This window comes from Parasteatoda tepidariorum, chromosome 3, assembly GCF_043381705.1.
Source record: "Parasteatoda tepidariorum isolate YZ-2023 chromosome 3, CAS_Ptep_4.0, whole genome shotgun sequence".
NCBI lineage: Eukaryota > Metazoa > Arthropoda > Arachnida > Araneae > Theridiidae > Parasteatoda > Parasteatoda tepidariorum.
The window spans coordinates 96,373,273-96,386,163 of NC_092206.1; the positions used below are offsets into that span (position 1 = coordinate 96,373,273).

A 12,891-nucleotide genomic window follows, 5' to 3' on the forward strand; every position below is an offset into this window, starting at 1 on the left:
ACTCAAACACTAATAACATTATCGGATACTAATAAAACTAAATAATTTCTAAGGAAAGTTCTTTACTGATAATTCAATGCAGGAAACTGATAACGGAATCGATATGAAACATTAGCAATTGAAATAGTAGGAAACATTCCAATAACAGATAGAGAGGTAGATAATGGCAAACATAAATATTAAGATGATTGTTAGAACAGGGTCATTTACGAATTATCAATTATTAAGCCATACATCAATGGTTCTGGCCTGTGTTTCAAATGATCCGTTTTAGATGAAAGTGATGCTCTTCTATTTATGCATCTTTCGTGTCTAATTTGATGGGATCTTTCGAGCTTTATCATTTAATATGTTCATTATTAGTTGAATCATAATTCTGCCGGATAAAGTGGTACACATCTAAATTTAGCGAACGGGGAACTTAAGCCCGTTTACTCGAAGTTTGCGGGGCGTGTATAGTTTGAATTCTATGTTATATGATAACGTGTATTTAACATTAAAGCTTTAAAAACCTAAAATGTCTTTGACAATATTTCAAAAGGACAATATTTCGACATTTATCGTTTCAAGACAAATTTTTGTAACGATTAAATCTTTTATATTTCTGTTAATGGATTTAATTCAAAGTAATAATAAACGCAATTACTTGCTTCAATATAGCAAAAAATTTATATATAATACTTGATAATGTAAATTTTTATTTGTTTCAATAATTATAAATGTGGAAAAGTCAATATGTTTCGAGCGCTCAAAAATGAAAACTCATTCTCAAGACTCGCCAGACGTGAGAACCTGGAATGGAAAGTGACTCAAGATGAACCTCGCTCCGAAGTGCCTCTTCTTATTCTAACTGAAGGTATTGCAAACATTTTATCATTCGTATTGCATGTTTATTCCATCATAATAAATCTATTCTCCTTTTAAATACATTTTTTTTTTCTCTTAATCTCTTATCGTGTGTCAGCAAAATATCAATGCGCCAAATATTATTGTTTCTAATACTCGTTTAAAAATTGCTGACTTATGACTTATTTTAGTTATTTTTGCTTTGAAATTTTCAAAATCACATTTGTGATGTTTTTATATTTCTGCTAAACACAACGTTCAACATAAATCGTAGGACAAAATCGTTTTTTCTTTCTTTCTTTTGTATGCTAGAAAAAACTTTACAATTTTAAATTGGATACGATAATTTTATCTTAGTTTAGAAAGTGATACTGTTCAAACTGTTATTTATAAGTCAATAAAAAGTGAAAATAAGCATTAATGTATCTGAAATTTTCCCAATTCATGAATAACTTTTGCTCAAATTTAGCCCAATCAGCCATATAATAAAGATTCGTTCCTTTGGTGCCAGCTATTATCTGACGCTGAGTTTTTTTTTATATATATATATGCATATAATACTCTACTTTTCTTTGAAAAACACATTCAAAAATACTAAACTCATCTCATCGCCATGGCTATCTGATCGAAATACTGATATTTAATTTGAATAAATGAACAAATAACGCTTTTCGTGAAAAGCAATTGAAACTATTGAAGCACATAATGCGCCATGGGTTTAAAAAAAAATAAAGTTGAATAAAGATGTGAGTATCACGGATATTTAGGATACAAAGTGTGAAAGTTTGGTCATAAACAATTTCAGTTCTAAGCACGAGATTTATTTTAAATGACCAAATAGCGTGCGAATATAGATTACGGAACACTATACACTATCGATTTGCGATGAAGAATGGAATTGTTTAAACAATAGGGCCTCTGTTTGTAAATTTAAAAAAAAAAAAGGAATTTCAAAAAAGACTTTTATTTAGATAGTGTTAAAAATGAAAGGTTATTTAACTACTACATCTAATCAATTTATTGATAAAAATACACATTATGAGAGGTACCCATATACACTACCCTACAATAATGGATGAGATACTTTCAGTTTTTCATTTTTTTTTTTAAATTTATATTTAATACTTAGAGGACTATTTTACAACTTTCAAAATGTTTAGTTGATGTGATTTTTTGTATTGTGCAATAAAGTTTAAAGCATTCAGGTACCGGCAAAAAATTACGAAAGAAAACAAGTATTCTTGAACAACCTATGCCAGAAAATCAAGCAATAAGCTTGTATAAAATTGGTTGTTTTTTACAATCAATGCATAAAATTTCGTGAATTTAGTTTAAATATTTATGGAGATGCAAACAATTTTATTAAAAACTAATTGTTTTGTGTTGTGGTCTTTTGTACTATAACTTTTAAAATATTCAGCAAAATAAAACAAAATTCTTGGAGCAATTTGAAATTAATTACAAAATTACTGTCCTAAAAATTTAAAAATTTGTTAAAAAATGCTCAAGATATGAGTATATAAAGTAGTTCTTTTGTATAGCGCATGCGGAGAAAAAATTTAAAATTATTTTTTCATAATTTTGTAGCGAATCGTATTTGGCGACTAATGGAAAAATTATCATTTAAATATCTTAAAAACGTAAGAAGTTTCAAGCAATTTTCTGAGTAGTTTTTGTACTTTATAAAAGAATTCTCAAAACGATAAGAGATTTTCCACGTATTCAATTTTGTTCTTGCTGTCCTGTCATTATAAGGTAGTGTAATTTGCAATACTGCATAGTAAAATTTGTGGAAAACCACTGATTACTTTGAGCTTTCTTTCAAAAAGTACAAGAACTACTCAGAAAATTGCTCGAAACTTTTTATGTTTTTAAGATATTTAAATCAATTTTTTCCATTAGTTGCCACATACGATTCACTACAAAATTATGAAAAAATAATTTGAAATTTTTTTTCTGCTCATGCGCTGTACAAAAGAGATACTTTAAATACTCATATCTGCATATTTTTAGCTAATGTTTTTCAAACTCTAAAACATGATTTTTCATTTTCTCATTATGTTATTAATACAGATGAAGAGATATTTTTTCAAAAAAAAATTTTTTATTTATTTTATCTAATTTAATTTTAATTTCTCTTGCTGCACTTATTTTTTTCAAAGGAGAGTTATATGTCTGGAAACGCGTCGTTACCTTTTTACCCGCGTCACCCCTACGATTTTCGGCGTATTGCCGCGCTATAACGCGTAAGCGAAATTACTGATCTATCAGAATCGTATAAAAATCGTACATTCCATTAGAATCGATTATACATACTAACATATTACTCCCTCTGAATCGTTTAGATATACTGATAGGTTTCTACGTCAGTAATATGTTACTACTTCAATAAAAAATAAAAATAAATTAAAAAAGTCAAAAAGAGTGAGTTAAAATCAAAATCTCACATAAATAAAAAATATCAAAGCAAAAACAAAAAATGTTATTGAAAATGATCCTGATGCTTAAGTTCGCTTACCGAAAAACTGGAAAGTATTAAAAAGTAATGAATATAAATAAGCGTATAAAACTTCAATGCAAACAATACTTCTTCACCTTTAAGTCTCACAATTTTAAGAGTTACATTCAAAACGCGTTTTGTGTTTTTATTCGTTAGAGCAAACAAACATAAAGGAGTTCTGGAAGAAGAAGAAGAAAAAAAAAAAAACATATTATTTCCCGGTAAAAGAGGGGAAGGAAAAAAATATTATTTCCAAATAACGAAATATGAAAAGAAAGAGGAAAAATATATCTCTATGATTCGCTACATTCATTCCACAGGAATTGGAGAAGGGGGGGCTTTTAAGTCCCGTCAAATAATACTTCAAGATCTTCGAATATTCTTTTTTCTTTTTTCGTTCGAAAAGAGAAATATTCTACCCTAGAGAAAGTCTACATAAATCATTTTATGAGAAACCTTCTTTCTTTTTCGATGCCTCGGACTTAAGAAGATATTCTTTTCGTATCCAGAGGACAGGAGGAACTCGGTAATGCTTAAAATGTGTATTTTTCGGCCGCAACGGCTGTGAAGTTCGATTTTGCGGACGGAAGCAGCAGAAGAAAAAAAAAAAAGGAAAATAAAAATAACACGATTTTTCCATTTCTCTCTCCTCAAAAGTTACGAAGAAGCGCTGAAATTTTGTGTTGTTACTTTTCTTGCGGAACAGTATCTCCCCTCCTCCCCTCCCCGTTTTTTATAAACTTTTTTTTTTTTCTATTTCCTCTGGAAAAGATTAAATTGGTGACTTATGCGCGGTAGTCTGAAATATTCGAAATATCTCGGTATTTTGTTTCCTGGTGAGTAAAAAAAAATTGTGCAGAGAATATGTCTCACCGCATAATTTATTTCGATGTTTCGCAGCACTGGAAATGGATTTTTTAGTACCTCTGTACAGTTATTTCAGGAGTTTATATTGATTTTTATGTATACTATCAAAAATAGTTTATTTTATTTCTCTTAAAAATAGACATTACTAAAGAGTTTTTTTTTTTTTTTTTGGAAGTGAGTATTACGGTTTCGGGTATATTTTAAATTATATTGATACTCTAAGAGTCGATTCATCCAAAATAAGGGCTAACCTAAGCAATAGCGAAAAAACAATGTAACAAAATAGATTTTTTTTCTTTTTTTAAAAAACAGACATTTTTGGAAGGGTTAGGGAGTTAAAGTCGAGTTTATGTGAAGAAGTGTGATAAACCTGTAACGAGAAAATACCTGTCACGAGACTTATCCAACTCTCAAAATACGCATTACGAAAAATAGCATACGACATATACACCAGTCATAAAGTAGGACATTCTTTGATCGTGAAATATTGATGCATTATAAACAATGAGGTAGATATTAGTAACTCTTTTTACCAATTAACCTTCACAAATTACCCCTTTCAAAAAACTATTTATGTTAAAGGCAATGGCTTTATTCAGGGGTAAAATTACGTCTTATAAAAGAATAAAAGATAACAATTTTCTATCTTCAACTTTCAGCCAAATCTTGTGACAGGTTTTTGTAGTATCACCCAAATGTGTCTAGATAAGGTCTAACTTAATATACGTGTTGGGTGTAGTCATAGATATAGAGAAGTCCCTTATTGTAGACCCTGGGTACATTGTTTTTTTCTTCTTTTTTTGCGTTCATTTACTACTCAAAATCAAAGTGAATTTATTTAAAAGAGACATAACGTATTAGTTAACTCCGTAAACAAATCCAAAAGATTCACTTTAATTCAATAAATTTACTAAAATAATTTTAAAAAATTAAAAACAAATGATCGAATCTATAGTTTAATACATAGGGATAGAAGTAACATTTTTTTAAAAAATATAGGATATTTATTTTTAAAAAAAGGACAAATAAAAATTTTGCGTTACGAATATTTTTTAACAAAATCATAATAACTAAAAACTTATCTCAAGTATTAATTTTATCAACAAAATTAATAAGATTTCGATTATAGATTACTTATATAAAAGCATCATTTATTTTTTAATTTCTTGGGCCAAAATTTGTGCGCTTAAAATAATACGATTAAATCTCTCTTTAAAGTTACCTTTTTGGGAAAAGTTTTCGTAAGCGAATTTTCAACTTTATTGTGGAATTTTCAATTTTTAGCAACTATATTTCTTGCATTTTTGTTTTATTCAAATTCTGAGACGTTGCTTTCGTCAATCATTGACTGTGCACTTCATACTCTCTTTTTCGGACCAAAGTGGCTTAGGGGATACAACACCCATTGTGGTGACCTGGGTTCAAATCCCATCGATGGCTTGCGCCAACCACAGTGCTGACGTAAAATATCCTCAGTGGTAGACGGATCACGGGTCCCCTTGTCGTCATTCTAACCGTAAGAGATTTTTGTGGTTTTCCTCACCATGCAACGCAAATGCGGGCTTGTTCCATCCAAGTTCTCTGCGAAGGCAAATTTCTTCCAATACTTGATCCAGGAGTTTCCTTCTCTTCTAGATTGGACTCAAAACTATAAGGTTACGTAGTTGAACATAGGGAATCGTGAAACCAAATTTGGGTCGGCTGTTCAACGACGCTTATAAAATAAAATAAAATACTCTCTCATTCAAGTTAGAATGTATTATATCAGGTTTGACTTGTGGTTCGATCTTTAAGAGCAGAAGTCTTTAGGGCTTTGTATTTAACATAATCATACTGAAAAATTTAATTTCTTTGAGCGGTGCAAACATCTGTAACCTTTCCTTTTGCAACATATTTCTCATTTTTAGTCTTTTAGGTGTGACAATTGACAATTCTTTTATTAAGAGAGAAACCTCTTTCGACTGATGTCTGCCTATGAAAAATTGTAGGACAGACTTTGACAAGCACAGAGAGGTGACTGTATTGGGGAAGATTATGTTTTAATTCTAATAGATTCCCCTCATCTGAAACTTCTCCAACAGAATTTTCAATTATTACTTAAAGTAGTCCCGCAGTGGACTGATCGTTAAGACACGGTTCCCAGCAGATCACCGAAGTCAAGCATCACTGGCTACGGTCAGTGTGCGGGTGGGTGACCACTTGGATCAGTCTGCGTAGGGACCGAGGGTGTACTGTATTGATCATCGTTAAACTGTTCTACCGTAAAGTGCTCGACTTCACGTGCAGGTCGTTGGGCTACCGAAGCGGGGGTGCCATCCCCTCTGCAGAGGATCAAAATTGTGATTGTATGTCTTCGGATCATCCTCAGGAATGTTTCCCAGACCGTTGCCAATAGCCCATTGTGCAGCTCTAGTGCGACGTAAATGAACAACAACAACATTACTTGAAGTAACAAACTCATAGTGCAGATTTTACATTCTTTTATGAGGAGTAAATTCTGTACATTTTGTGCAAATGATATTACAGTACAGGAAGAAATATGATTTATAGGACTATTTCAGTCATGTAGGACAATATAGGATTTATTTTTTTACGATGTTAAAAACTATATAGGAAACACAGGATTTACCGGAGGACTTAGACCCATGTATATGCTTCTACATTATTACACAATTCTGTAATTAAATTTTTAAAAAAAAGAGGGTTATGGTTTTGAGTCTCCTTCTGGCTAAATGATTTCTATTATTTGATCAATAAACATCTCCAAATAATATTTAAGTAATAATAATAATATCAGTTTTTTTAAAATCTGATTAATAAACATCTCCAAAAGATGTTCGATACGATAAAAAGATGTTTACAAAAATTCAGAATTTTATACATCTTTCTTTATTATTTTGAATTCAATCTATCGCATATGAAAATCATGTAATCAATTAAATATTGTTTTAGAAATTAATTTGCCAATTTAATGCTTAAAAAAAGTAAGCTGTAATATATTAAAAATTTAGTGAGTTTTATCACCAATGAATCCATGCGACAAATACATTTAAATTAAATTAAGTGATTTAAATTATAGAAGATTACTATAAGAAATCCAATGTTTTTCCAATGTTGAGAAAAATATGAGCGAAGTTAACTTGAATTTCTCAAACAGTAAATTTCAGATTATTTTTCTTCGATTTAGAAAAAAAATATGTATTTGATTTACAAAGTCAAAGAATTTACTGGCTATTTTGAGAAATTGAGAACGATTTTTTATGATAGCCGAGTAAACAAAGTTTCAAACTTTAAAAAAAAAAAAAAAAGTAACACAATTTTTACATTTAAAGTAAACACTACAGAGTTTTCTTGCTGATTTTAAAATTTTTTCCATAACAAATAATGACTTTGAATGAAGTCAAGACTTGCTAAAACTTAAATGCTTCAAAAGACAACAAAAAAAGTTCAATAATTTGTTTAAAATGACAGTTTGTATTTTAAAAACGAATGTTAAAATGGTAGTTTTGTGCAGGAGGTCAAGCATTTTTTTTCCATAAAAAAATGGGCTAATACTCTTTTACTTAATAAGTTGCTATATTAATAACTGCCTTAATGAACTCCAATAAATGCAGAGTTATAAACTGCAACTGATTTTTCGGTAGAAAATTTTTACAAGAATATTAGTGTCTTAGTGAACTTAATTTTTAAAATTTATTCTGCAAATTCTTACTGACTCTCTAGAAAATTACGGCGCCCATCTTGGAGACCCAAGATCTAAAGCAGCGGTAACCATTTTTTTACAGCTACAGAACCCTAAATAATCGAGCATATTTAAATGGAACCTCCAACTTAATAATTAAAATCAGTAGCTGTGAATATATTAACTGAAAAATAACGACGAATTATTTTGATAGCATTTAATGTGAAGCATAAAATTTATTCAGTTATCGTTTTACCAAAAATAGACTTAAAATTATAAGTTTTATAGCAAACAGTTAAGTCTACAGGTCTGCAGTGACATTTAGACTCTAGTTTTGAATTTTTTTATTTTTTTTTTTTTAATTTTTGATGTATGCTCATAAGCTGAAAACGAATAAAGCGGAATTAATAGTTTTCAGAAAAGAACTGTTCTAAACATTTAGAATGGTAATAAAAAAAAAACATAATTCTTTATTCTAAAATTTGATTATGATCTTTATATTTCATTCATTACTTTCATTTTCATTTGTTTTTCATATTGAATCAAAAAATTCAATGAGCAATAATAATGCAATTTATTATAAATGCATATCCCTTCCATAATCTATTCAATACATTATTATTGGACGAAATATTTTTTTTAATTTTGCAAATGCTTTTTAATTGTTATTTCACTAAAATAATTTCATGAAACTTACCAAAATATCCAAAAAATTGTTTATTTAGAAATTAATATAATGGCTGGTTTCAAAAGGTGTTACTGGTTTAAAAAAAAATTTCAACTCTCGGAACCCTTGTGAGCCTTCCATGGAACTCAATTTGGAACTATTTCGTGAAACAGGATTTTGGAATCACTAATCTATAGCCTTGAATTTGAAACTTTAATTAAGTTGCACATCATAAATAGGAGGTTATATTTTTAAAAAAAACTTTATATAAGTATCGTGAATAAACTTAGATAATCCAAACAAATGATGGTTTGAACTAATGCAAAGTGCAGCAGTTTTTCTAACATTTCGTAGGGAAGCTTTTTATTCTGAACATAACTCAATATGGGTGTTAAAGAAAATGGGTGCAACTCAATATGTGTGTTTAAGAAGTTAAACATAACTATTTTTTTCAAAAAATGGGCATAGCATTTAATTCCATTTTTCAAACTTTTTTTATAAAATAAACTTTTTTTTTTCAATCGAATAANGTAGCTGTGAATATATTTACTGATAACGAATTATTTTGATAGCATTTAATGTAAAGCATAAAATTTATTCAGTTATCGTTTTACCAAAAATAGACTTAAAATTATAAGTTTTATAGCAAACAGTTAAATCTACAAATCTGGAGTGACATTTAGACTCTAGTTTTGAATTTTTTTTTAATTTTTGATGTATGCTCATAAGTTGAAAACGAATAAAGTACACGGAATTAATAGTTTTCAGAAAAGAACTGTTCTAAACATTTAGAATGGTTATCAAAAAAACATAATTCTTTATTCTAAAATTTGATTATGATTTTTATATTTCACTCATTACCTTCATTTGTTTTTTATATTGAATCAAAAAATTCGATCAGCAATTATAATGCAATTTATTATAAATGCATATCCTTTCCATAATTTATTCAATACATTATTATTGGACTAAATAATTTTTTTAATTTTGCAAACGCTTTTTAATTGTTATTTCACTAAAATAATTTCATAAAACTTACCAAAATATCCAAAAAAAAATTTATTTAGAAATTAATATAATGGCTGGTTTCAAAAGGTATTACTGGTTTAAAAAAAAATTTCAACTCTCGGAACCCCTGTGAGCCTTCCACGAACTCAATTTGGAACTATTTCGTGGAAGAGGATTTTGGAATCACTGATCTATAGTCCTGAATTTGAAATTTTAATTAAGTTACACATCATATGTTTTAAAAAAAAACTTTATATGAGTATCATGAATAAACTTAGATAATCCAAACAAATGATGGTCTGAACTAATGCAAAGTGCAGCAGTTTTTCTAACATTTTGTAGGGAAGCTTTTTATTCTGAACATAACTCAATATGGGTGTTAAAGAAAATGGGTGCAACTCAATATGTGTGTTTAAGAAGTTAAACATAACTATTTTTTTCAAAAAATGGGCATAGCATTTAATTCCATTTTTCAAACTTTTTTTATAAAATAAACTTTTTTTTTTCAATCGAATAAACTAACGGATCTAAATAAATTCGCAATGTTAAGTCATCCTTTTGTCTAAAGCATTTGCCATATTTTTTTAAAGGAGTCTTTCTTAAAAAGATATTAAAAGTTGACAGTTGTTCTTTTTACAAGGCTGTCACAGGTCCCAGATACTTACAACAGTGTGGTATTAAATTGATCCTGTAGGAATTTAGAGTTATTTAAAACCACTTTATCATTTAGAGTTCCGAATACGAAGAGATGCCTAAAAAAGTTTCATCTGTAATATATCTAGCCACCTCAACACTAAAGTCCATGATTTTGACCCGTGATAATGATGCTTAGAGTTTAAAGAAAGGAAAAGTAAGCATGAAATTCCTCTTTTAGTTGTTAAATTTGAATTATGTCCAGAAAAAAAGCTCATCAAGAGTCAATATCAAATTTTCAAGAGCTTTTAAAACTGAATGTGAAATAAAATGAACAAAAGATTGTAAAATACAGTGATTTTTATTCAATACATATAAATTATGAGATGAAAACATTAAATAACTATTAAAATGAACAATTTGTTTTTATATCTTCTGTACAATATTATTAAGCAGGCACATTTCTCTCTCCACCACTAAAAACAGTTTCTTTCTCACACTGAGAGAAATCGTCGCAACCCTCTCTCCCTCCCTAAAACTCAGATCAAATCCCCTTTAATAAAAAGTAACTCCTAGCAGAAAAAGTAAGCTGGTTACATCTTCCTCAAATCCAGTACAAACACCTAAAATAGATTTAGAACAAAAATTTATCAATTCATAAAAAAATATAAACAATTTAAAAAAACACTAAAAGACTGTACAATAAAACAATAAAAGACAGTCTGGTTAACTAAAAATACAGATAATTAATCAACTTTAAAATATATATCAGACAAGTCAATGTTTTGTGGTAAGTGCTTTATTCTTGTAGGGTAAGGTTAGGAAATTTTGCTGCTGGTTAGTTAGTGTTTTTTACAGTGGCCATTTTTTGAAAATTAAAAATTTTAAACAATTAAAAAAACAGTTTACATCATAAATGTAAGGCATTTCTCATATAGCGTTTCTCAAAATATGATTAATATTAGGAGGTTCATTTTTTAAATGAAGAAAAAATTTTAGAAAAAGGGTGAAATAAAGTGAATTTCAAACCATTATAGAATATTCAAAATAATTTTATATTTATTTTTAAAGAAAAATAAAAATATGAAAGAATGCATTTTGGCAAAAAGAAAGTAGCGATCAAATGTTGATTGATTGGCTAAAATTTTTAAATTGACATTTGTTAAATTAAATTTAATCGTCCTGTAGCCAGAGGTGATATCGGCCCTAAAACAACAGTTTGCACCCAGTTATCTGAGCAGGGTGCAAAGAAAACACTGATGCAAGTGAAGAATTGATTTGAAAAATAAAATTGAATGTAAGAAGAAAAGCACTTACACTGCCATCTGAAGCACTAGCACCAACTTTGTCACCCCTGGAATTCCAGCAGACTTCAAAAATACCACCAGACCCCCGAAAGCTGTTGATTCGTTGGCCAGTCTACACACAAGAAATCAGACATTAAACATTTAATATACAACACAAAATGTCTCACAATAAAAACTTTTAGAATTAAAAGTTGGAATTTCTTATCTCTGCCACAAATCTAGAGAATAAATTATTTAAAATTTTTCCAATATTTAAAAAAAAAAAGATTTTATTGATATTATAAAATATTCCACTCACAAACATTTTTATAACACAAATAATTTTTAATTTAAAATAAATGCATTTAAATTTTTACTAAATGAAGGGGTTCGTTATAAAGCTTGCCATTTTAAATACACGGCTTGATCAAGAACTCGATTTTAAATACACCACAAGAGTCAGAATTGTGATTCATTCAGGCAAGCAACTTTTCGAACTGAAAATTAAAAAAAAAACAAATGCAATTTCAAATAAGTTTTTATTTTAAAAAAAATTTTAAGTCTGCATTTCTTACTTTCTGGCTCAGTTTATAATTAACTAATTTAGTATTATATCATGAGTAAAAAAAACATACCAGAAAGATTGCTTGAAGAATATCAAAAAGGGATTCTTACACAATTACTAAATAAATGTTGAGTACAACAAAGAGAAAATTTAAAGGCATCTATAAATGAAAAGTATGTAAATAGCTGAAATTTATTTGGATGATTAATGAAGTAAACAGTTTATTATAAAGCATCAAGAAGAAGTGAAAAAACTAACTCTGTATAGAAAAATTTGATAGAAAAAAATAGTCTTGAAAAACCTGGCTAGAAAATTATTAAAAAATAATAAAATTTAAATTCCAAAAAAAATTTAAAAAAGAACTTTGAAGAAGAAAAAAAATCACTTCTTTTCCATAGCAAGGCCTTATTTTAATAAGAAATTAAATATCTGAATGTTTTTTAATCATGTAGATTCATTTTTTGAACTGCACATTTTTTCACAAAGTTGGTTTCTTCACTATAAAATTAAAAAAAAGCACAGAAAATTAAAAACATGCCACAACTTCCAGAATAAAAAAGAAAAATAAAGAGAATTTTATCGAAATCAATTCATAAAATAGAAAACTTACAAACAAAAAATGGTTCATTGACTGCTTATAAACATTAAAACATAACACTACTTACTAACATAACCCTATTCAAACACTAATAACATGATGTAGTATTCAGCAACATATTATATTAAGCACAAAAACATATTAAACTTGCTTGGTAGCATCATTTTGCACCTTTTACTTGGTTGCATTTTTTTATTAAAAGTTCTTTCTCGATTAATTACTTTAAGATGGAATTTACA

The 12,891-nt window shown here is 28.4% G+C and overlaps 1 protein-coding gene across 2 annotated transcripts in view; it reads right to left on the minus strand.

Moving 5' to 3' along the window:
- Window positions 1-10,545: 10,545 nt before the first annotated feature.
- The window catches only part of LOC107449323 (transducin beta like ebi), a 36,530-nt gene continuing 34,184 nt past the window's right edge, over window positions 10,546-12,891 (minus strand). For both annotated transcript variants that reach the window (XM_016064818.3, XM_016064816.3), the window contains exons 14-15: window positions 11,521-11,622; window positions 10,546-10,826 (exon numbers count right to left, since the gene is read on the minus strand). In XM_016064818.3, coding sequence (XP_015920304.1) covers window positions 10,797-10,826; window positions 11,521-11,622 — 132 coding nt within the window. In that variant the 3' untranslated portion in view covers window positions 10,546-10,796. The remainder of the gene's footprint in view (window positions 10,827-11,520; window positions 11,623-12,891) is intronic.